The sequence below is a fragment of the Astatotilapia calliptera genome, chromosome 13, assembly GCF_900246225.1.
Source record: "Astatotilapia calliptera chromosome 13, fAstCal1.2, whole genome shotgun sequence".
In the NCBI taxonomy this organism is placed as follows: domain Eukaryota; kingdom Metazoa; phylum Chordata; class Actinopteri; order Cichliformes; family Cichlidae; genus Astatotilapia; species Astatotilapia calliptera.
The window spans coordinates 12,863,521-12,887,674 of NC_039314.1; the positions used below are offsets into that span (position 1 = coordinate 12,863,521).

The 24,154-nt window shown below is 41.0% G+C and overlaps 2 protein-coding genes across 4 annotated transcripts; both read left to right on the forward strand.

Annotated features, from left to right (window-relative positions):
- The first annotated feature begins 334 nt into the window (after window positions 1–334).
- On the forward strand, window positions 335–4,741 carry klhl31 (kelch-like family member 31). Of its 2 annotated transcripts, none has more exons than XM_026189141.1 (3): window positions 335–417; window positions 1,898–3,103; window positions 3,189–4,741. In XM_026189141.1, exons 2-3 carry the CDS (start codon window positions 1,929–1,931, stop codon window positions 3,919–3,921), a joined length of 1,908 nt encoding a protein of 635 aa, XP_026044926.1. In that variant the 5' UTR covers window positions 335–417; window positions 1,898–1,928; the 3' UTR covers window positions 3,922–4,741. The 2 variants fall into 2 exon arrangements, with proteins under 2 accessions (XP_026044926.1, XP_026044927.1); XM_026189142.1 differs by having other exon boundaries at window positions 336–417; window positions 1,901–3,103.
- A 6,880-nt stretch (window positions 4,742–11,621) lies between these two features.
- On the forward strand, window positions 11,622–24,154 carry gclc (glutamate-cysteine ligase, catalytic subunit). Of its 2 annotated transcripts, none has more exons than XM_026189143.1 (16): window positions 11,622–12,309; window positions 13,617–13,729; window positions 17,131–17,313; window positions 17,457–17,570; window positions 17,836–17,894; window positions 18,110–18,246; window positions 18,361–18,435; window positions 18,974–19,090; window positions 20,231–20,369; window positions 20,468–20,580; window positions 20,683–20,775; window positions 20,905–21,009; window positions 21,116–21,197; window positions 21,281–21,390; window positions 22,726–22,846; window positions 22,946–24,154. In XM_026189143.1, exons 1-16 carry the CDS (start codon window positions 12,160–12,162, stop codon window positions 23,125–23,127), a joined length of 1,893 nt encoding a protein of 630 aa, XP_026044928.1. In that variant the 5' UTR covers window positions 11,622–12,159; the 3' UTR covers window positions 23,128–24,154. The 2 variants fall into 2 exon arrangements, with proteins under 2 accessions (XP_026044928.1, XP_026044929.1); XM_026189144.1 differs by lacking the exon at window positions 11,622–12,309 and adding an exon at window positions 12,522–12,585.

A 24,154-nucleotide genomic window follows, 5' to 3' on the forward strand; every position in this document is an offset into this window, starting at 1 on the left:
CACTGTGAATTTTGCAATTACATTTTTAACGTTGCTTAAATGTTGCACGTGCCTCTCTATAATTAAACCTTTATTTGGCAGCGACATCGTGTCTGCAAATGAATATTTACTTTTAATAGTTTTATTGTAAAAGTGTACAAAGTTGTTTGCACTAATCACGTAACACATGGCATCCCACTGAGGATACACAGCCACCCGGCAGTATGTTGTTATCAGATGATTACAGGCTATTGTGGGACACTTTCATGTTGAGGGTCTTCTGCCACTGGTATTGCACAATACTTGATTGGAACCCACTCCCCTGGAGGAGGAGTTTACTGCATATCCCTTTCCACGGGGGTGACGGCTGGTCTCTCTCCTGCTCCAGTAACTGGAGGTGCAAGCTCCCTCTTCACCGGCCTCAACTTCATTTTTTAGGTACGTTTCTAAAGCTTGATTGTTTGGCATTATAACAAAGCAGGAGGCAGTCAGAGGAAGCTCGTACATCAGCATTTGTAAGCTTTTACAGAACAGAAAATCTGCTTTCTCGCTCCAAATATTGTGCTTCAAAATATCAAAAATGTCTGATGAGTAGAACTTGTAATTTCATTTTTCAAACATAGGCATGGGAAAAAGAACTATCTGTGTCTGCTAGGCCTGTGGTAAATAATGCCAGCAATGACGTTTCTGATAGTGTTTTGTCTTGTATACGGTCGTCATTGTAGACTTTAAGACAAACTTGAAACAATTTATGAAAGAAAAGTGTCAAAAAAGAAAAGAACAAGCAAACAGTCAGAGGACATTAGGCCTGCTGTTCATGTCTCAAAGTCTATAAAAGGAACGTCATGGGTGAGCCGGCCAGTGTTGCTATTCCTGGACATGCTGCTGATAAATTGTGACAGATGCAACGAGGGAGCATGCTGATGCACTTAAACACTCCTGGCTCACCTGGTAGCACACGTTTTCAAATCTGCCAAAAGAAATCTGAACAGTTCCAAAACAAAACCAACATTGAAGGTGGAGACATCTTACATATTTGACAAGAAAATGATTAATATAAATTAGAAATATAATAAGATAATATAAAATATAAATACAAAACAGATAGCAATTATTCGCTCATTGATGATACTATGAGGACAACACATCACATTTTAAAACTGTAAAAACTTTATTGTTCATTGAAAAATATAAGCTCATTTTCAGTGTTCACACAGGGTATGGTGAGCTCAGTGCAGTTCATTATGGTCTTGTTAAAATAAGCAAGGTTCTTACCAAAAGACAAGTTGGCTGGATGGCAATATATGTTGCCCTAAAAGCCTGACTATGTGATTTTCAGGATAAAGGGTGCCATGTGCACCTCCTGAACCCTCATGTCCTCACACGTGCTGGCTCTCGTACCCCACACTGTGACACTAAGCTAGATTTTCCCTTTTCTTCTTTAGCCCTGGGGACGGGGCACCAATGAGTTCCAAACAGAATTTCAAATCTTTAACAATCAGTTTTTCTGCTTTGCCTCAGTTCATTTTAGCCTCCGCCCTGTCCCTTTTGTGCAGGAATTTCTCTGAGGGTTATCTGAATCTTCCTTAAAGTCTTTGAATGTCTATAACTATTTGTCCTTATGGTCTTTCACAAAGAGCTGAACACTTTCTTCAGTTGCTTTCTCGGGTGCTCTTTTTTACCCAGTTATTTTACCTATTAGCTTGGGTAGCTGTGTCTTTTGCTGCCCCTGTCCCCACTGCTTAAAATGAGTTGCTTTCATCAATAAGATAACCCAGAAAAATTAATTTCTGTCACAAGTTGCATTTGTCGCACTTTATCTGCAGCTGGTTTTATCTAGTTTGCTCATAAAACACTTTTTTATCCATTCAAGTTGAAATAGACTAAAAAAGCTAACATTTATGTGCTCATTTTTCAGAAGGTCCGGGCTGTGTTCTGCTGCTAAAACCATGGCACCCAAAAAGAACAAGGCAACCAAAAAGAGCAAGGGAGACATAAATGATATGGCCCTGATGGTTGAGAACAGCCCCATCAACAAGATTAACGGGCTGAACACTCTGTTTGAAGGCGGAAATGGCTTTAGCTGCATTTCGACTGAAGTCACTGATTCTGTGTATGCCCCGAACCTCCTTGAAGGTCTGAGCACCATGAGAAACGAAAGCTTCCTCTGTGATCTAACAGTCGCCACCAAATCAAAGTCATTTGATGTGCACAAGGTTGTCATGGCCTCTTGCAGTGAGTACATTAGAAACATCTTGAAGAAGGACTCGACCCTCCAGAAGATAGACCTGAACGACCTCTCACCGGTTGGCCTCGCTACTGCAATTACGTACGCATACTCAGGAAAGCTCACTCTGTCGCTCTACAGCATTGGCAGCACTATTGCTGCAGCCATGCTGCTGCAGATTGGCACCTTAGTGAAGATGTGCAGTGACTTCCTCATGCAGGAGCTCAGTGTGGAGAATTGCATGTACGTAGCCAATATCGCTGATGCCTATGACCTCAAAGAAACCAAGGAAGCGACTCAGAAGTTCATGAGAGAGAACTTCATTGAGTTTTCTGAGATGGAGCAGTTCCTGAAGCTAACCTATGAGCAGATCAGCGAATTTCTGTCAGATGATTCCCTGCAGCTACCTTCTGAAGTTACAGCCTTCCAGATTGCCATGAAATGGCTGGACTTTGATGAGAAGAGGTTAAAGTATGCGGCAGATCTGCTAACTCTCATCAGGTTTGGCACTATCACTCCCCAAGACCTGGTGAATCATGTCCAAGGTGTGCCAAGAATGATGCAGGACCCCGAGTGCCACCGCCTCCTCGTCGATGCTATGAATTACCATCTGCTTCCGTACCAACAGAACATCCTCCAGTCACGCAGAACAAAAGTACGTGGTGGTCTCAAAGTGATTCTCACAGTTGGCGGACGCCCTGCCTTGACAGAGAAATCTCTCAGCAAAGACGTTCTCTACAGAGATTCAGATAATGTGTGGAATAAGCTGACGGAGATGCCAGCAAAGAGCTTCAATCAGTGTGTTGCAGTCCTGGACGGATTCCTGTATGCTGCGGGGGGTGAGGACCAGAATGATGCAAGAAACCAGGCAAAACATGCCGTGAGCAACTTCTGCAGGTAAGAACTAAGACAGGTAAGCCCACCATCTGTCATTTTAGTTAGTGTATGTGTAGCATAAAATAATCCCCTTTGCATTCCTTAGGTATGACTCCCGGTTCAATGCTTGGATTCACTTGAGCAACATGATCCAGAGGCGCACCCACTTCAGCCTCAACACATTCAATGGCCTCTTGTTTGCCATCGGAGGGCGAAATGCTGATGGTGTGCAGGCCTCCGTGGAGTGCTACGTGCCTTCCTCCAACCAGTGGCAGATGAAAGCACCCATGGAGGTCCCCCGCTGCTGCCACGGCAGCTCTGTGATCGACGGAAAAATACTTGTATCTGGAGGTTACATTAATAACGCCTACTCCAGGTCTGTGTGCTCTTACGACCCTTCCACTGACACCTGGCAGGATAAGAGCAGTCTGAGCACGCCTCGAGGCTGGCACTGTGCCGCCACTGTGGGAGACCGCGCCTATGTGATCGGCGGAAGCCAGCTAGGAGGGCGCGGGGAGAGGGTGGACGTCCTTGCTGTCGAATCTTACAACCCTCATAGTGGGCAGTGGAGCTACTGCGCACCTCTTCACACGGGGGTGAGCACAGCAGGGATTTCCATTTTGAATAGCAAGATCTATCTCCTCGGTGGCTGGAACGAGGGCGAGAAGAAGTACAAGAAATGCATTCAGGTTTACAACCCTGACCTCAATGAATGGACTGAGGATGATGAGCTGCCAGAAGCCACAGTCGGAATTTCATGCTGTGTCGTCACCATACCGACACGGAAAACACGAGAGTCCAGAGCCAGTTCAGTTTCATCTGCACCTGTCAGTTTATAAAGAATTAGATCATAACAACCTTGTACTTTACATGTCTGGAGGTTTCCAACTTGTCCAAGCTCCTGAAAATGGTCCTTAGCTTTCATATTATATTTGGCATCAGTAAAGCCAGGTAATGGTTATGAAAGAGATAAATTGATGTAGTAAATTATTAATTTATCTTCTTTATTTTTTCCTTTTTTTTGACAAATCTAACTCTGGGGCCAATTCAGCCAGACTAATTTTGTTAGCCTTTTTTCTACAGCAAATGGAGTGCTATTTAAAAATCAAATATAAGATATAAATTTCAAGATTCCTGTTAAAATTCACTTGCAGCACAACAATTTTATTTGGCCCAGTGCCATGGAAACAATGTATGGTCTGACAGTCTTGTTTATGGTGATTATAGCTACTGTGATTCTCAGATACTTGAAAAGAAGAAGAAGCTGGAGCTGGAATAAGTGTTAGTGTCACCTACCAGGAGTAGGCGCTCGTGACTGGTGTTGAAACGCACCACGGAGCAAGACTGCAGATTCTCTGCTTGTGTGCCACGTGCAGCATTCTGCAGCTTTGCTCTGTATGTTGTGTGATCACCATAAACACTATTGCAGCAAAGAAAACAGGTTGGGGTTAGGAACGTGTTGGAACAATGAGGGTTGAATGAGTTTAGATGTGATGGTGAGACACTGTTTTTGTAAAAAGGACAAAAAAAAAGGAACAAGTTAACTCGGGAATGATGTTCAGAGCCTGAGCTTTGCTGGAAATCGTTATTTATGGATTCCCTGACTGCTCATGTGTTTCCATTTTTTTTCTTTGTTTTAATTAAAGAGAATAAGGATAAGCTAGTCTGAGCTGTGGTCATTTATTGAAAACCATTTTTTATTGCTACTCTTGGGCACACTTTGCATAAATCAACAAATCAGAATGTGTTGTGTTTGCAAATTTATATGTGCATTTACAGCTTTCTGTGCTTTGTAACTGGGCTGAAAAGTCCAATGACCTTTCAATACAACTCATAAAGTTTGAATTTATGAGTCAGAAACTGGTGGGCACCATCTGCAAGTATTACAGCAAAACTTGGCTAACATGTGCATTACAGTTTTTTCTGATTGCTTAAGCACATTTTTTGTAACTATTGGCTAATTTTGCAAAACTCTTCACACAAATAAGAAAACCTGTCACCCAATCATCAAAACATTGTAGTTCTCTTGCAAAAGCGAACACAGCTAGATTAACTCTTCACACCATCGTAAAAATGGTGTTTCCGTATCAAACAGTACACACAAGCCATCATCTACTAAGCACACAATGCGCCAACTGCACACTGATGGTATGAATACAAAACACATCTGGCTTTTGCTTTCTCTGTGCACAAGGTAGGCTATGTCAGTTTGAGCTCATACTTCTGTCATAGATCCATAAGCATAGAGGGATCCAAACTTCAAGTACTGGTGTTTATTCAAACACATCAAAACAAACACAAGTGTTCATTTCCAAGTATAGGATTATTTGCAATCGCCATAATGACTATATGGGTTACGTGGTCTGCAGTGAACATGCTTCATCTGCCCCCAGCATCTGGTCATCTAGCAATTCTGTAAAGTAACAATTTCAGTATTTTTACATCAATGGTATTGGTGTGTTTCTCATTGGCATATGGCAGTGCTACAAATCTTTGTGCGAAGTGACTGTACTAACCGATTCTCATTTCAAGATGTCCTTATGGTACTTGCTACAGTGTAGCGGCTCGAGTTAGGCTGGACCCGTTGGCCAGCTACCCTCAGGGTCATTCCACGGTTGATTACATGGTCCACTATTGTAGCTCTGATGTCATCAGCAATTCTATTTCTTACTCTTCCTACCCTTCCTCTCCCCCCTCCTCATCTTCCTCTCCCCCCTCCTCGTCTTCCTCTTGCTCCTCCTTGTCCTTGTCGTCCTCTTCATCCTACTTCTTCACCTCCACGTCCTCTTCCTCGGCCTCCTCTACTTCTCACTCTTCCTGCTCCCTCCATTGTACTCCGCACACACAGCTTACCTGTATTATAGTGCTTAGGCTGATTGCAAAGTGAACGAATTATCTAAAAAAGTTTTCACATGTGAAAGTGTGCCAGACAGTTGGCAAATTAGTGTTAATGATAGCCATACATGTGTATACTTTTGCTAGGAGTGTGTTGGAAATTTGGTAATTGAGTGTTGTGCAGTGAATTGTGCCTACAGTTTTGCAAAGTGTGTGTTACAAAATTGCAAACTGAGTGCAAAGCAGTTTTTGTGCTTTTAGTTTTGCAAACTCAGTGAGTGGTTTTGCTATAAGTCTGAATAGTTTTAGAGATTGTGCTACAGGAATCACAGTTAGGGTTTAAGCATTCAGAAAAAACTGTAATACAATAGCACAAAGAGCTCACATGGAAGCAAAAGTAGAATGTGTTTGAACAGAGCGTAACTTGATAAGATAAGAGATCATAACTCACAGTCAAAAGCTGATGAAGAGAACTGATTTCATAACTTGAATATTTCACTGTTAAGTCTGTAAAGTCACACTGGCCTTTATGACAAGCCCTTAGTTAGGCATATGACATGCTCATCTACGTTGCCTGTAGCACAATGTCTTATTTCCAAACTAGCTGTGAGTTTGCTCAAATATCTAAGCTGTTGACTCCATATGTCCCCTCGAGGTCACTGAGGCCTGCTAGTCCCAAAAGACTCAAATGAAAAACAGCTGTGATTGAGCTTTTTCAGCTATAGCCCCCAAACTTTGGAACAATCTCCCTGCCCGATTTAGAATCGGTCCCCTCGTTGCCTGTTTTTAAACTACGTCTTAAAGCTCATTTTTACTCTTTGGCTTTTACTGAGAATGAGAGTGGTGTTTTCTTATCTTGTAATTATTAATGTTTTTATTGTTTTATTGTGTTGTTTTGGTGCTTTTTACACCACTTTGTCAAAGTCTGTTGTTTTTAAAAAAGAAATGCTTCATAAATAACATTGAATTGGATTGTTTGACGGTACAAACCTTAAATTGAATGATTATCAGCGGGATTTAGTAGTGCGTGGTTTTCACAGCGTCGTTGGTAAACTGGCTGGATTAGTAAAGCGGCATTCCTGTCTTCTAAAATATGAAAGAGACATGCACCTTTTGTTTCTGGTCTTAATTCAGTCTTTATAGGTCCCATGATGTTTGCAATGTCTTTGACACATCATTTTGAATCTCTGCACATACACGGAAAACAATATACAGTGAAAGTCTCCCTGACCATTGATCACATGAGTCATTCTCCAGCAGAGTTTAGTGTAACTGAAGTGGTTTAGTGGTTTTTGGAAACTTATCTATAATATGTTTGTCCTTATCTTTGATGTTATAAAACTTCTGCCTGAAGACAACAGCAATTCAAACAGAAAGTCTGAATGGTTGTTTTTAACGTTGCCTTGTGCTCTTGGGGGGGCAGTGGGAGCTCTCCACCCTCTCCTAACCTCTCTAAACCCCATACAGTGGCAGCACATGCTTTGGCTTAATAATCTAATCTTTATAATCTAGCTGCAGTACTTCACAATCCTCCAGCCTTTGCCACACCTTTTTGCTTTCCAGACACTCAAAAAAGAAGAAACAAGTAATTAATATAACAAACGAGACAAAATAATTATTATATAAGTATGTAACCATACACGTGGAGAATGTGTTAAACAACCCACATGTATTTAAATTTAAATACATGTGGGTTGTAGCTGTAAACCGAGTCTCACAAATGTATTTTACTATATATTTGTGAATAAAACTTAAGAAACTCTTAATATTTGGGCAAAAACATTACATCGACAGTGACATCGCTTGTAGTGATTGCCTCTAAGTGACTGTGCAGGTTTTATCGACACAGAGGGGGTGTGACCCGAGCAGTCGATTGTGTTTGGTTAAACCACATCCTCAAATCCTTATTTGGCTATGAGTGTAATAACCCTACAAGCTATTTTGTCAACTCATGCATATACAATAGGCCTATCCTCGCCCTCTCACGAGAGTGCTGTATCATTATTACATTTACTTTTGCAAATTTGCCTTAGTATGAACACTCTACCCTAAACATGACTCGTTCATTTTAGTGCTGTGGAAACTAAGGGTAAATAAGTTACCCTGCAAAAACAAACAAACAGGACATGGCTGCTTTTGATTTTGTCTTCCATAGTCTTCCTCATACTATTCTTTACTTTAAAAAACAAAAACAAAGAGGGAGCCAATAATCAGAAAACTCCAAACGAACATGAAACCAAAAAACTAAAGAAACGAAAAGCTTGCCTTATGTCAGATAAACAACAGTGTTTTTATTTTGTGTTCTGTGTATACAAGGAGGCACATTTACTCTGGCAAAATGATATTTTGTCTTTAATAGTCATTGTTCTTAATGTAATAACCCTCTTTTTTCATATAAGAATAAACCAAATCTTCCATGTAAATGTATATGTTCATTATTTATTTGTCAAGACAGAAAGTCACATAATACCAGTTTTGATAATTAAGCCTAAAGTGAATGATAGAGTTGTATTGTTGATTGTCATTTATGCTTAGAAATATTTAACCATAGATGCTTAGAAGTGTATAATTAATTGTGTAGTGATAAGTTGTGTGATCTTTAACAGGCTACAGAGGCCTGGTGTGCATTCCACACTGGGAGCATGGGAAAGTTTGTACCTTGTTTAATTGTTATGGTAGGATTAACGTAGTTACATCTGTTCTAGTCTAAGTGCTTTTCTGTTTAGATGAACTGCTGGACTTCCTCACCGGGGGGGGGGGGGGGGGGGGGGGGTGTCTAGTCTACCCTCTTCCTAACCAAGGATGTTTGCTTGTGTGCTTTTATGACCCTTTGATCAGCAGTAACATACACACACACACACACACACACACACACAGTATGTCATATTCTAATGAACCTATGCATATTCATGTAACCTCAATAAAAGGACAGTGTACGGGAGGACGGACGAGAGCTACTGGGGTCAAGCGAAGGAACGGCGTTTGTCTGGTTCTCTCCCGTGCACGAGTACCATGAAGAAGTTTGCCTACTTGCGTCTTGCTTGCAGTGTAATTATATTGTCTTAACGTTCCAGCGAATAGGTTTATGCTACAAACCTATCAGTGAATGTTTAATACTTTGCCATACAGCAGGTTAACCTAAGTTGGCGTGGATTCTGGTCTTACCAAAATAATCAGTTCATAATTATGGAAAAGACAATGGCAAACAGTAATCTGCGTTAGAAAAGGTCAATGTAAAGAGAATATGAACGATTTCCCTATAGTCAATTGTTTTTAACAGTTGCTCGAGCGTAAGCGCGATTAGATAATTACATTTAAATTAAACAACAATAACAGTAATTCAATAGCTTAACTTGATTTCCACAGGAAGGAAGGACTCACTCTCTTTGAAGTTCAGTGCCCCATTTTTCCATTATCATTTTACCATTTATAGACTGTGGCTAAATCTGTTCCTGGCTAGAAACACAGAGGATGAAAGACGTTGCCTGTGGAGCCTCGCCGATGACCCTATAGAAAAAAATAGACCTTCTTAAATAAGTTCTTTGATTATTTTGGTGTTGCTCACTGTCATGGTATTTTTTTCTTCTTCTTTGTGTAGCTTGTTTTTCTTTTAAATGAAACTAAAATAAAATCTTAAAATTAGAAATAAAAAATAATTTTTAAATTATTAAAGTATTTTACAGTTTTTCTCATATGCTAAAACACAAAAGCCAGTCCTCTAAACCAAATGACCAGTTGTCTAAACACATTTACTAAATCTAGCCATCATTTACCAATATCATAAACACATGCAGACACAATTCACAGAACACAATCCTCTGTTGTCATAAATCTAAACACATCTTTCCTTGCTAAAACACAAGTTGCAAAAGAACTCTGCTCATATTCTCAAATGAAAGCTCATGTGATGCAACATGCTTGCCACAGTCAGCAATATTTGAACACAATGAACACACCTGGCGTCATTCATTACACACAACGACTCAAAATTGAAGACACCTGTTGCTAATGCTGTGACTACATGTATAAAAGCAAGTTCAGAGTGCACAGTATGCTGAAGAGGTCAAGCAAACACACTGGATGAAGGCAGAGTCAGGGGAAGAGGAATTTGATGCAGAGCAGGGAGAGGAGCAGGCCCTGGAGGGAGAGGAGCAGGCCCTGGAGGGAGAGGAGCAGGCCCTGGAGGGAGAGGAGCAGGCCCTGGAGGGAGAGGAGCAGGCCCTGGAGGGAGAGGAGCAGGCCCTGGAGGGAGAGGAGCAGGCCCTGGAGGGAGAGGAGCAGGCCCTGGAGGGAGAGGAGCAGGCCCTGGAGGGAGAGGAGCAGGCCCTGGAGGGAGAGGAGCAGGCCCTGGAGGGAGAGGAGCAGGCCCTGGAGGGAGAGGAGCAGGCCCTGGAGGGAGAGGAGCAGGACAACCTCGCACCATCTTTACGGATGAGATGCGAGCAACAGTCATTGACCATGTCATTGTCCATGGCATGACAATGGCTGAAGCAGGACTAAGAGTCCGTCCAAACCTGAGTAGGTTCACCGTGGCCACCATTATCAGGGCATTCAGACAACACAATAGGTATTGTACTCGATTGCTTTCTTTGTCACAATACAGTTTTACAAACCTGTGAAAGTAGTCTATTGGTTTCATATCAATTGTGACTGTATTGTAACACATGTCAATTGACAACACATGTTTCTTTCTTTAGATCATTTGGGACGATGTCCGCTTCCACAGAACAAACCAAATCAGAGAGCGGTTCACCACCAACGGTGACAACTTTTTAAACGTCTGTCTGCCACCTTACTTCCCTTTCCTGAACCCTATAGAGGAGTTCTTCTCATTGTGGAGATGGAAGGTTTATGACAGACAACCATACACAAGAGAGAACCTCCTAAGGGCAATGGAGCTGGCCTGTGTTGACATCCCAGCGGAGGCCTTCCAAGGATGGATTTGCCATTCCAGGGCGTTTTTCCTGCGGTGCCTGGCAAGAGACAATATAGCCTGCGATGTGGGTGAGGTGATGTGGCCCAATGCAGCTCAGCGACATGATGCCGCACAGTGATTGTGGTGTGAATAATGTAAATAAAAAAATAATAATAAATTTAAAAAAAAAACCAAAAGCTTCACACCCTGATCATGTTTTCAGGAGTACTGTTGTGTACAATAGATTCTGTTTTTGCATTCAGTTGTGTTACAGTAGTGTACGTACATGCAAGATTTTCTATAGATTTATACTCTTCATATGAAACTCACAAATCTAAATGCCTAATCCTCTGCAGAGATCTACGACAATCCGTTACTGTATGGTTTATAAAAAATATGCATTGGCAGTTATGAAACAAAGAACCTTTTCACAAATTGAGCATTGTGTTTTCAATTGTTTTGCTGTAGTGTGTAATGATGTGTATAGTGTTTAAATTTTTTTGAAAGCTTCAAGCTGCTCTTTTGGTGTGACAGTTTGAGTTTTGCAGTGGGAAGGTGTGGTTTTATTTATGTAGCTTTAGAAAAGGGTGTTGTGTTTAGACATTGGGGAACATGGTGGAAACGTTTGTGAAATCTGTTTTAGCATTTGCGAAAAACTGTAATATGGACGAATGTTATATCTACGGCATCTCGCTCTTGAACGTGCCCTGGTGCTCGCTATGATTGACGGCTTGGTGGGCGGAGACTCGAAGCGAAGATTGCTGAGTCATAGTGACGCAACTCCACGCTACGCTCCGCCTGAAGATGTCACGTGTGTTGAAGTAGGAGGGCGTTCATATGAACAACACTGAGCGACTGCGTGCGGCAGAGTGGTTCCGAAACACAGACTTCTCTACCGGCGCACGTCGCTGTCATTCCCCCCCCATATAGCTGCGCTTTTACTGGCTTCAGTCCGTAGCTGTTTACCGAGCTGGTGTCACCAGGCACTAAGTCGTCCGTTTAGCAGCGGGTGCGGAGTTATTAACTCACGGTACCGAGCTAACGAGGCATTAGCAAGTGATGAGCAGGGGCCTGTTTCTTTTGGACGTCCAGCTGAGGTTACCGACAGGGCACATTGTTGCTTAGAAACCCCAAGAGATCCTTCATTCAGCCCGCGGCTCTGTTGAAAGCCCTCCATACTCTGCCGCTTGTTTTAACCGACGCTTCATGCGAGCTCTCCCACCTGGACAGACGAGCTAGCTAGCTATCGCCCGGCGTGCCGTTTAAATAGAAAGCAGGCAGCAAGAGCCGAACAGCGGTCACTTTATACCTGCAGTCAGCGTGTGCGATGGGTCTACTGTCACAGGGATCTCCACTGAATTGGGAAGAAACCCGAAAGTATGCTGACCACATTAGAAAACACGGTATCATCCAGTTTCTCAACATCTACAACAAACTGAAGGATCGTCAGAAAGATGTGCTAAAGTGGGGCGATGAGGTAAGGATTGTGGAATAATATTAATGCTGGTGTTGTCTGTTAATGCTTTTAATCTATTAGTAATGCGGCTGGGCATGATGCAACAGTGGTCCTGTGTTGATAGACTAATTAAGTGTGTGTGTGTGTGTGTGTGTGTGTGTGTGTGTGTGTGTGTGTGCGCGTGCGCACCTTGACCGACTGCAGCACATACACATGTAACTGCAACAAATCCTGCAGCTCTTTGATACTGTATACCAACGGTGGCAAACATAAGGCCCGGGTTCCAGAATTGGCCAGGTAAAGACTCCAATCCGACCCTTTGGCCATATTTGGAAAATTTCAAAGGAAGGCATAAGTTTTGGACTTTTAACTGTATTTTTACATATATTACAGCTTGCCCTACTCTGCCTACACACAAGTAATTAAGTAATAGATAAACAATTAAATGACAGAAAAGTTCGTGTTTGTCTGATATAGAATTTTCAGTTTTTCATGTGTCCACCATAAAATAAATAAAGCAGGACATTTTCTGTAAATTAAAAGAAAAGGTTTCCTGCTTTATGGGCAGCAATTTTAGACATTTCTTTATCGTGTAGAAAAACCAAGATGTGCTTGTTGAAATCGTGCTTCTTTGCACCAACCGCTCCGGCAGCTGTATATGGGCCCCGATGTAAAACTAGTTTGGCCTCCTTGCAATATGTGAAGCAATGTAATTCCCAGCATGTTTGAGTTTATTGACATGACAAGGCCGTAACCATGGAGCCAGTTTTGACTTTTAAGTCAGGTGTTGGGGAGCGTTGAATAAGAGTTGAAGAGAGCCGTGAGCAAAAAACATGACAAAACAGAAGTCCAGCTTTGTCACTGGTGGTGGTCCAACACTCATTTATTTTCCCTTACTGCTTACACTGCTGGCATGCCTGCTACCACATGAGGACACTCCTTATTGTGTGGATGGTAACTTAATGGCTACTATGCAATGTATGTGGGTTTGTCTGTTGCTCGCTGTGGTTTTCTTACATTTTCATTCAAAACTTCACATCTCTTCATCCGTCACCAGCCACAAAAATCTGTACAGCTTGAACAAAGTATTTTGATTTCAAACCATGTGGAATGCTGTTGTTATAGATTAATCCCTCTTTCAGACAGGGGATTACAGGGTAGCAGAGTCAAAAGTCAAGGAAATGTAACTGATGAATTGGAATTGATGTGATGGCATCTATAGCGCCGATGGAAAGTCTGGTGTTTATTTAAAAAAATAAAAAAAAAATCAGGCAAGTACTTTAAATACAGTATTTGTCTAATTCTGTCTTTGATCGTTTTGCTTTTAGGTTGAATACATGTTGGTGGAGTTTGACGACAAGGATGAGAAGGTTCGCCTCGTCCTGAATGGTGGAGATGTTTTAGCAACTCTGCAGGACCAGGGAGAAAACATAAACCCCAAGTAGGTACAGTGTGTGTGTGTGTGTGTGTGTGTGTGTGTGTGTGTTCAGTTGCATATGCTACTAAAAGATGAAAGATGCTCATAATTTACTTGGCTAGTGTTGTTTTCTCCTTTGTGTCTCCTCCCAATATTAAACTGGGGATCTTTTACTCGTTAGGTGAATGTGTAAACCACTACACTGTGGAGGAGACACTGTGTTGTTGCACTGAAATGGCAACACACAAAACTAGAATATGAAAAACATTTGAATAAATGCCACACCTCAAATGTCAGGAGCTGTGACAAAAAGGCTGTCGGTTTGTTTTGAATAAATGTAAGCTGAGAGATTAATGGCGGATTTTGCTTTGCTTATGACACAGTGGGATAATAAGAAGAGGAGGAGTGAGATGAGATGCTGTATAAAGGTTAAATCAGCATGCATTGCAGGTGGACACTTTCTTTTTGTATTTGTTTTGTTATCAGCCTCAGTGAAAGCTCCTGAGTTGGTGCATGGCGGCTTTTTTATAACTTAAATTGGAAGTGCAGCAGTTAAGAGAAAACACATCTTTTTGATATGCATCAATGTGACTTAAAGTAACAGATGCTATAGCTGCTCAGTGGAGGTCTTATGCATTAGAAATTACAGCTCCCTATAGGGTTGGGCCATATTATACCGTTCACGGTAATACAGGTATAATGTTAGGCAACGATAGGAAAATGAAATATCGCGATAGAATATGAGTAAAACGCGCATGCGCACTGCCTTTGTTTTCATACGCACATGGCCGATTGTTGAGTGAAACAGATGAACCAGAATTGGTTTGTACAAATGGTGCAACTTCCGTGATGTGGAACTGGTTTTGTGTTTGTCCGTCAGATACACGACAAAGCACATTTTTTTTGCAGAACATGCAAGCGGCCGTTGTTATTGTCGTATTTGTCGGACTAAGATGCTCTTAAATCTGGGAGTAAACTGGGTCCTAAACTCCGTATATTTCAGGTCAAACGAACACTGCAGCATCACTGAGAGTTAAACTGTCTAAAGTCTTTCATCTTTAATAAAACGATCAGCATTGCTGCTTTACCAGGTGTAACTATAAAGTTTAACTTCCAGGCATCCATGAAAACAAAAGTTATTACATTTAACGGAGTTAGAAGTTAACAGGAAGCTAGCGGAAGTTAGCTCGCTAGTTTCGCTAGTTACCCAAGAATGATATTGCATGTTCTGACTGAGAGATTTCTGAAAAAATTCAAACGTACAGCTCTGCTATCACTTCCAACATAAATGAAGACAGGAAACTAAACAGCAGTGACGTTTGTAGGGTTACTGAAGTTGGGCTAGCTGGTATATAATGATGTGCTACGTAATCGCTAGCGACACAGCTATGTTAGCATAACATAAACAGTGAAGCTGGAGGACGAACACTAACACTTTTCCACTTATAAAAGTTAATGTGAAGGTTCTTCATGGTTAGAGACAAATGCAATCGCATGGCAGGATACTGTAAACGGACCAAATTTCAGTCAGGAGAACAACTGAGATAATCCATCCACAATACGAGGTTAGTCATTAATATACTGCAACAACATGGGAATAGAGCAGCTGCCAGAGAATTCAACATTAATGAATCAATGGTACAGAAGTGGAGGAAGCAAGAAGAATGAGTTTAATAAAGTTTGATTTATCTGACTGCTTTGTTTCGCTTAATGTGCTTATAATCCTGTGCACCTTATGGTCCGAAACATACGTACTGCACACTGCAGTTTAATGTTGCAAAGCACCTCTTTTTAACTTCAGTGGATATTATACATGGTTATGCTCAGGATATGTCAGCCCATTTCTACTGGAAATGCCTTTTGGTTAAACTTTCAGCAAGGAATTTGCATTTGCACTGTTACATTTTTATAAAGCTTTAATGTACATAAAAACCAGCTTCTTGTTTATGTGAAAATAAATGGAAGGTTGTCTTTTTGCGCTAGTAATGTTGTGGAGTTGTATTTTGTCTCGCATCAATTATATCGTCAGTTATATCGTTATCGCAAATTTTCAAATCTATATCGTGATAAATATTTTTGGCCATATCGCCCTGCTCTAGCTCCCTATTCCTCCAGCTGTTGCAGAACATTTAGTTTAATGTGCAATGTTCAACAGAGTTCTGTGGCAGCTTATTCCCACAAAAATAAAATGCTAAACATTTTTTACATGTATACACACACACTTAAACAAAAGCACCTGAGAAGTGCAGTTGAGTTGAATGTCCCATTCTGAGTGTGCAGGCAGGAGTCAGACCCTCCTGTCTCATCCTGTTTTTCACTCTCAATCAGCTGTTTCCATTCACTGTATTTGAGTATTTGTTTGTTTTTGTTTTTCCTCAAATCACACAAGTTGGTGCCATTAACAGAAATCTTGAGTATTTTTGCTGTGAAACGCTCCTGAGATCAGTAGTTTTTTTTTGTTTGTTTGTTTTTACTAATATGATCTCAGATTAACTTTTTTTTTTTTTTTTTTTTACTATACACTCTAAAAACTACAGTCTTAAACAGTCAAACATGGTTGTCTTGTTTTATCTCATCAGAAGTTTTTAACCTAAGGTTATAAAAAAAAAAAAAAAAAGTGTCCATACAGAACATGCACAGAGACTCTCTGTTGATCACATTGTCTTTGCACAAGCAGTTAACTGGAAGAGACACATCTCCCCGACTCAGAGCTTTGAGTTATTCTGTTTGATTTTGGCACAGCCCCACAGGCTCCCTGCACATGGTACCAAAGCTTGAATCTTCCAGTCTTTCTGCTCAATAGTTCAATTAATATTGCAGCACAAGAAAAGGGTGCGTAGCACACTTGTTAAAAACAAAAAAATGTACAGCACAGTGTTTCTGTGATGTGCCCTTTTTTAGCGTCGTTTAGGTGGCTTTAAAAATATGTGACGCGGAAATTAATCTGTTACAAAAGTTTTGTTGATGACTGACTGACATCTCCAAGGTGATGCCAAGGTATTTCCCCCCTGATGAGCTCCTCCTGGGAATACTGTTTGCATGTCTAATCTGTAGTGCCATCTCTGCAGTCGCTGTAAATGTGTTTGTACAGGCTCCTGAGTGTTATGTTTGCTTGCAGCCCATGACATCGGTCTAAATCTGTGTAGCCAACTTCACCCAGGGGAAATACCAGTGACAGTGGGAATAGTAGAGCCGATGCATTCCTCATTACTGCCCCTCTGTCGCACACACCAAAGAGCAGGCTCAGAAGCACAAATGTGTCGCGTTCATTTGCCCCTGCCAGGATTACGCCCGACGTATGATAAAGGGAGAGCGGTCCGTTTATTTAATCAGAAAGGTCATCGTGATACTGAAACCAGGGGCTTTTTTTCCAGCCTGACCTCTAAGTGTTGTAGCTTAATAATACACTTTGTGTGTTTTTGCAGTCACCCCACACTGTGGAGACCAGAGTATGGTAGCTACATGATCGAGGGAACTCCAGGTCAGCCATACGGCGGGACAATGTCAGAGTTCAACACTGTTGAGGGCAACATGAGGAAGAGGCGGCGCGAGGCGTCGTCTGTCCTGAACCCCAGAGAAACGCTCTGCACCGTCACCGCATTTCCAAGGTGCTTCAGTTTATACTGATCAAAGGTTTTTACCCTCATAAAGGAAGTCAATACAAATGTGAATCTATAAGCTGATATGGGATTGTTCTAATAAATGTCAGCCGCAGCTTTTTAATGTTGCGTTATGTGATGGTTTTGTTCAGGTTAGGCTGCCCGGGTTTCACCAAACCAGAGTACCGACCAACTCCTGTTGAAACAGGAGTGTCCAAGTCGCTGTTTTTCCCCGATGAAGCCATCAACAGACACCCGAGATTCAGGTAGGCTTCATGGTTGTAATGTCAGTACAGTTTAGATGTGTTTAATTAGAAATTTTGGAGTTAGTTGAGCAAAATGGATCAGAAACTGATGGGCAGGAAATATCCACATGGTTACATGTGATTTTTATTACCTTTTAGATTGTGATGTCATACTTTTGCTTCTTGTGTTTTTATTGTGTAGCACTTTATTATTATTTTTTTAATCTGTGAAAAGTGCTGTATAAATAAATACATTTTACTTGCATTTTTTACGGGTTTTTTTCAGCACTCTAACCAGAAACATACGTCACAGAAGGGGAGAAAAAGTTGTAATAAATGTGCCAAGTAAGTCTGACTGAATTGAGGATATTTTTATATTCTTGTTTTTTTTTTTTGTGATAAGCAACAATTGCGACCTGTAGATGTGGTCAGAGTCGAACACATCTGTAAGCTACTGTAAATGGAGTTAAAGTTGTGTTGGGTTTTTTTTGTTTTTTTTTATGTGATTCATTTGCCTTTAAGACATTGTGGAATAAATGCATGTGACCAAATTTCTTTAGTTTTCAAAGACAAGTGCACTCCATCTCCGTTTGTGGAAGAGTTTCCTGAGGATGATGGCGAAGCGGCGAGGGCGGCTCTGCCTGACCATATCTACATGGATGCCATGGGCTTCGGCATGGGCAACTGCTGTCTGCAGGTAGTGAATGAACTGACCGAGCAGCGTGCCACGTCTGGTTGTCTTTGTCAGCTTCACATTCCTAATAAGTAACTTATAAGTGTACTTCATCCTATTTTTACGATGCTTTTGCAGGTGACATTCCAGGCTTGCAGCATTGATGAGGCAAGGTATCTTTATGACCAACTAGCAACATTCTGCCCCATTGTGGTGAGTGGATAAACAAAACACTTGCTTCCTGTCATATATTATGTTTCCGTAACTGACCTCATTCTCAGCAGGACTGTTTCAACTGCTTATCAAGCTATTTATGCGCTTGATGCTGTAGCAGCTTTAGAACCTGCAGTTTTTGCTGTGCTATAGTAGATGTGACGTCTAAGAAGCCAAAAACAGACCACACTGACATAATGGATGCTGTAAATAAACACTGTCTGTGGCTCTACAGTAGATGCACACTCCATGCAGGGGAATGCAAATAGTAAAACCTGCAAACAAACCAAGTGTTATAAATACATATTTATGCAAATTTTTGGTATTTTGTTGATGCAGTCACCTCTTTGATATGCATTCATTTGATTTGTTAGAAGCTCTGAAGCGCTGTTGGGTTCTTAACAGCTATTTAAGGAGGTTGCTCGTTTTTTGTTGGGTTGTTTTGTTTTTGTTTTTTTTAACAAATTTGCATCGATTTTATTTATTTGAACCCACATTTCCTTTAAACGCACTAAAGAGAGTTTTCACTCTTTACCAGATGGCACTGAGTGCAGCCTCACCCTTCTACAGAGGCCATGTGTCAGACATCGACTGTCGCTGGGGAGTTATTTCTGCTTCGGTGGACGACAGGACGCAGGAGGAGCGCGGGCTAAAGGTGAGCAGGTGGACCTGAAAACGGCCAGGAGTAGCCATGACTTTATAAATGTGTTTTATTCATTTGTAGAGGCAGACTTCTGGTGAGTTGTTGGATTTAAAAGGGGCTTTTTGTGTTCCTGTTTCTGACATCTAAAGTCATTAGCTCTTGAGATCCACGGAAGTAACCCGAGTGCAATGGTGAAACTAAGTTACTAGGGAGATTTCCCAACAAAGTTTGAATGTTTTTTTTCTTTTGAGTGCAGTTTTCTGACAGTGCTTTCAAGCAGTTTAATATGATATGAGACTGTGAAACTAACTGCAAAGAGTGCGTGAGCTGCAGGTCAGCATAACCTTTTCATGCTTGATGATGCCAGATGAGCTGAGCTCAGAAAACCCAGTTCAGACCGTCATTTTAGTTCAGGGTACTGATCAGATTTAAAAACCTCGAATGAAAGTGAGTAGCTTTATTTACTCACTGTATTTCTAGTATTTCTAGTCCAGCCGGTGTCAGTAGTGACAGTAGGCACTCTACATCATGGCTTGACCCTTTTATTTGTAAAGTTTATGTCAGTCATGTGTTGCATCATGTGCTTTCATGCTTCCTGGAAACTAATCTCTCGTCGTTCCTCCTATAATGAAGTGCAGTGTCACATCTGTGTGTAGAGGCCAAACTAAGATGCATTTCTGCTTTTGCATAATGCTTTTGCATAAAGGTGCAAGGAACAAAACACTGGAAGTTGTATTATAACCACTGCAGTGACTGAGTATGCTCAGATTTCAGATTATACAGACTTTCTTACATGTGTTTAAAAATAATTTGTAATGATGGCTGTTGTAACTTAAATGATAAATATGTATAGTAAAATGGCCAGAGGACCACTGATGGTCTATGCAGTTTGAGTGTTGTGCTGAGTCCTATCAAGTGGCAGTAGTGGATTTAAAATAGGTTTTAGTCAAACACAAATTTCTGCCGTAAATTTCTTGTCATCAACTACTACTTTACTAACTGCTTTTTTCCCCCCCTTTTTCTTATGCTTATGATGCTTCTCATCTAACCTTGTAAAGAGCCAACTTTTTATTTTCATTACTACGTTACTTTTTATTATAGTTTGTTGAAGTGAAAGTGAAGCAGTAACGAAATGTTTTTCTTTCCTTGCAGCCTTTAAAAAACAACAAATACAGGATCTTCAAGTCGAGGTATGATTCCATTGACAGCTACCTGTCCTGCTGTGGGGAAAAGTACAATGACATTGATTTGACGATAGACGAGGAGATCTACAAGCAGCTGCTGAGTGCAGGTACTGATTCTGAAAATACAAACGTTTTAGCCACGGGGGAAATTCTAAACGAGATGATCGCGCAGTAATGAAATGAATAATGCATTCTGTGTGAATAGGCATCGACAAGCTCCTGGCCCAGCACATAGCGCATCTTTTTATACGAGACCCACTCTCTGTCTTTGAGGAGAAAATACACTTGGATGACGAGAACGAGTCCGATCACTTTGAGGTGAGAATTTAAATGATTTTTTAGAAGAGGGCCACCTGCATGTAAAAATGCAGTATACACATGGCTGCAGTGTACACGAATATTCATTCAGACTTCTTGCAGAACCTCCAATCAACCAACTGGCAGACGATGAGGTTCAAACCTCCCCCTCCAAACTCTGATATCGGCTGGAGAGTCGAGTTCCGCCCCATGGAGGTACTGCTCACCTCTTTGACTGTTTTGTTGTAATCTGCTTTCAAATTCAGTGATGTGGTGAGTTGTCGTCTTATTATTATTATTATTATTATTATTATTAATTTTTTTTTTTTTGCCCTTTCTTTCCAGGTGCAGCTCACTGACTTTGAAAACGCTGCATATGTGGTGTTTGTGGTCCTGCTGACCCGTGTGATCCTGTCCTACAAACTGGACTTCATAATCCCGCTGTCAAAGGTGATAACAACCCCACAGTTCTTTTTCTAAAAAAGGAAATTAACCAGTGAGTAGGGTTGTGAATTTTTGTACACAGTGATCTGATACAGGAAGTGTCTTTTATTAGGTGGATGAAAACATGAAGGTCGCGCAGAAGAGAAACGCTGTCCAGGAAGGCATGTTTTACTTCCGCAAGGACATCTTTAAAGGTGCTTAAAAAAACAGTTTATCTTTGGATCTGCGCTTGTTGTCAAGGCCTCAGACTGAAGCAGCTGATATATTTATTTTGCAGGCTGCAACCCGGTGCTCGATGGCACCGCGTCTGCTCAAAACGGCTTGGAGTCTGATGGTGCCAATGAGGAGTACACACTGATGAGCATTGACACAATCATCAATGGAAAGGTGAGTTATTCTCCTGCACATGACGTGTGAGCTATGCTGGTGGTAATGACTCAATAGGAAAATGATGTTGAACGACCGTATCTGTCATTTTATTTCAGTTCACCTTTTTTAAGTCACGATCCCTTCTTTCTTTTTATTTTTAACTTATTTTTTTTTAAATCCTGTTTTCAGTCTGTAATGACAGATTTATACTTGTAGTGCAAGTATAGGCCAGTCACGTTTGAGGCATTAGTTGCATGCAGGTTAACCGTTGCTGTGAAGAGCAAAAATGCATTAGACGACAACTGACTTTCATCAGACCGTGACTGAGCTGGGGGGGATTGTATCTCTAGACAAAAATGAGGACCTGCAGAGAGAAGAGTTCATTTTTGCTTCGATAACCACTGCTTCAACAACAAACCCAGTAAATTAGCCATTTCCCTGAGAAGTTGATTCAGAAGATTAGAAAAGGGATTCCTAGATTTACGATGCCAAACTCCAATAGCAGTTATTGCAAGGCACTTAATATTGTCAGGCCATGCAATTTAACAAATAGAAACCTAACGATCTTCATCCAGCAGCAGTTGGCAGTGGTGTGTTGGGAATCTTTTAACATAAGAAATATTTGGCAGAAGCAGATGTACACTCCCGTCTGCTCTCCTTTTCTCTTCTTTCCCCTCACCTTGGTCTGGTCATGGCAGATGTCTGTCCCTTCCATGACCTGGTCTTGCCAGAGGGGTTTTTTCCTGTTAAAGGGAGTTTTTCCTTCCCACTGTCGCCAAGTGCTAGAGGATTATTTGGGTTTTCTTTCTGATAGGGTCTTTACCTTAGAGTATACAGAGCACTGATTTGACTATTACACAAATAAAAATGAATTGAACAGAGTTGAATTTTATTGATTTTAAAACCTGATGATGTTCTCAACTATAAGTTGTCATTATTCATGAACCAGCTTTTGGATGGAGCACTATACAAGTGATAAGACAATAAAGCTGCCCTCAGTTATCATCGTATTGATTAAAACTAACATGCAGATGTATTTTAGTAGCCAAACTCTGGGATGGAGATGGAGGAACAATATTTCTGCCTGTGAAGAAAACATTGTTTGCAGATGCATGTAGATGAAATGAAACCCGCAGACTTGAGTTATCCAATTTTAAAGGAGCTTTGTTATACAAATAAAAGAGAGACATTTACAATATTAAAAGTTTTGGCCGCAAGGGTATCTGTTTTTAAATCTCTTGAAATAATCTGGAAGGGTTTGTAGTTGCAGTAGTTTAAGTTTTCTTTTTCTATCCTGCTGAGGAGACTTCAGCATTTTGTTTCTTTTTTTTCTTTTCTTTTTTCAATCATCAGGAGGGAGTATTTCAAGGGCTTATCCCAATACTTAACTGCTACCTGGAAAACATGGAGGTGGATGTGGACACCAGGTGCACCATCTTGAATTATCTGAAGCTCATAAAGAAACGTGCCTCAGGTAAAGTGTCATTAAAAGGTTAATACTGAGTAGTCTCATAAGCAAAAGCATTTTTCTCCTTGTAACGCTCCCTAAACGACTTCTCCTGATGTTAAATAGGTGAACTGATGACCATGGCCAAGTGGATGAGGGAATTTGTCGCGAAGCACCCCGACTACAAGCAGGACAGCATCATAACCGACAAGATCAACTACGACCTGCTCAGGAAGTGCGACAGGATTGCTAAAGGAGAGGAGCAGTGCCCTGAGCTCATTGGCAACCCAGTTAACAGATCCCAGTAAACGAGAGAGGAGGGCAAAAAATATTGTAGATGATACAAACATGCATGTAAAGAAAGACCAAAGGTGTGGCTCGGAACAGAAGAGGTCCAATCATATGAGAATGCAAACCGGCATGTGTGTAATGTAAAGAAATGCACCTGCTTCAGACATATGTGTGTGTATATACTGTATGAGATTTTTATGATTACAATGTTATTTTAATAGATGAGCAATAAGACATGCAAAGGGTAATAGAAATCAGATGTGTATTTATTTTTATCTGGAAATTAAGCCTATCTGTGAGAATGTAAATGTAGCAAAGAGTTGTACAGTAGTCTGCTTTTAATCTCCTGTAAATACTGTACTTCAGCTCTTTAAAACATTAACACAACTTTTTCTTTTTGCCTTTTTAAAATACATTTATATGACATGTTTGCTTTGCGCTGCTGACCCAATGCGTTCTCATCCCGGGGAGGTCATAAATTAGATACCGTTGACTGCCAGTCATAGTAACGCACAATGTATTGTTTGGTGGTGGTACTCAATGTGAGAGGACCGTGAGATCTACAACATCTGGGGCAGGTTTGTCAGCCTGGAGATCATGAAGTTCACTTTCTTCCCCCCCACTCAGATTACTTTGTTTTCACTTGTTTCTGTTTTTGTTTTGTTTACTATCACTTGTTGGTTGGGGGATGTGTTTGAGTGAGAACCAATCAGTACTCTGTCGCATATAGGCACTAAAGTGAAACTACTTGATCATATGCGGGCATTAAAAACTGTTTTTGTGTTGGGAGGACGTGAATCCCTTTGCAGTGGTAATCCTGCAATGTGGAGGCAAATTTTTAAAAAAGATGGACTGGATGTGACTGACCTGTCTCATGTGACACACCGCCAACTTTGACAAAAACCTCATTATCAGATTCCCCCCGTGGAATGAGAATGAACTGGCTGACGTTGTAGTGGGACCTTTAAATTTGGTGTTGCATTCAAGTGGTAAACAATTGTTTGCAATCTGATGCTGTTTTAAAATAAATCTGTGCAACAGTAA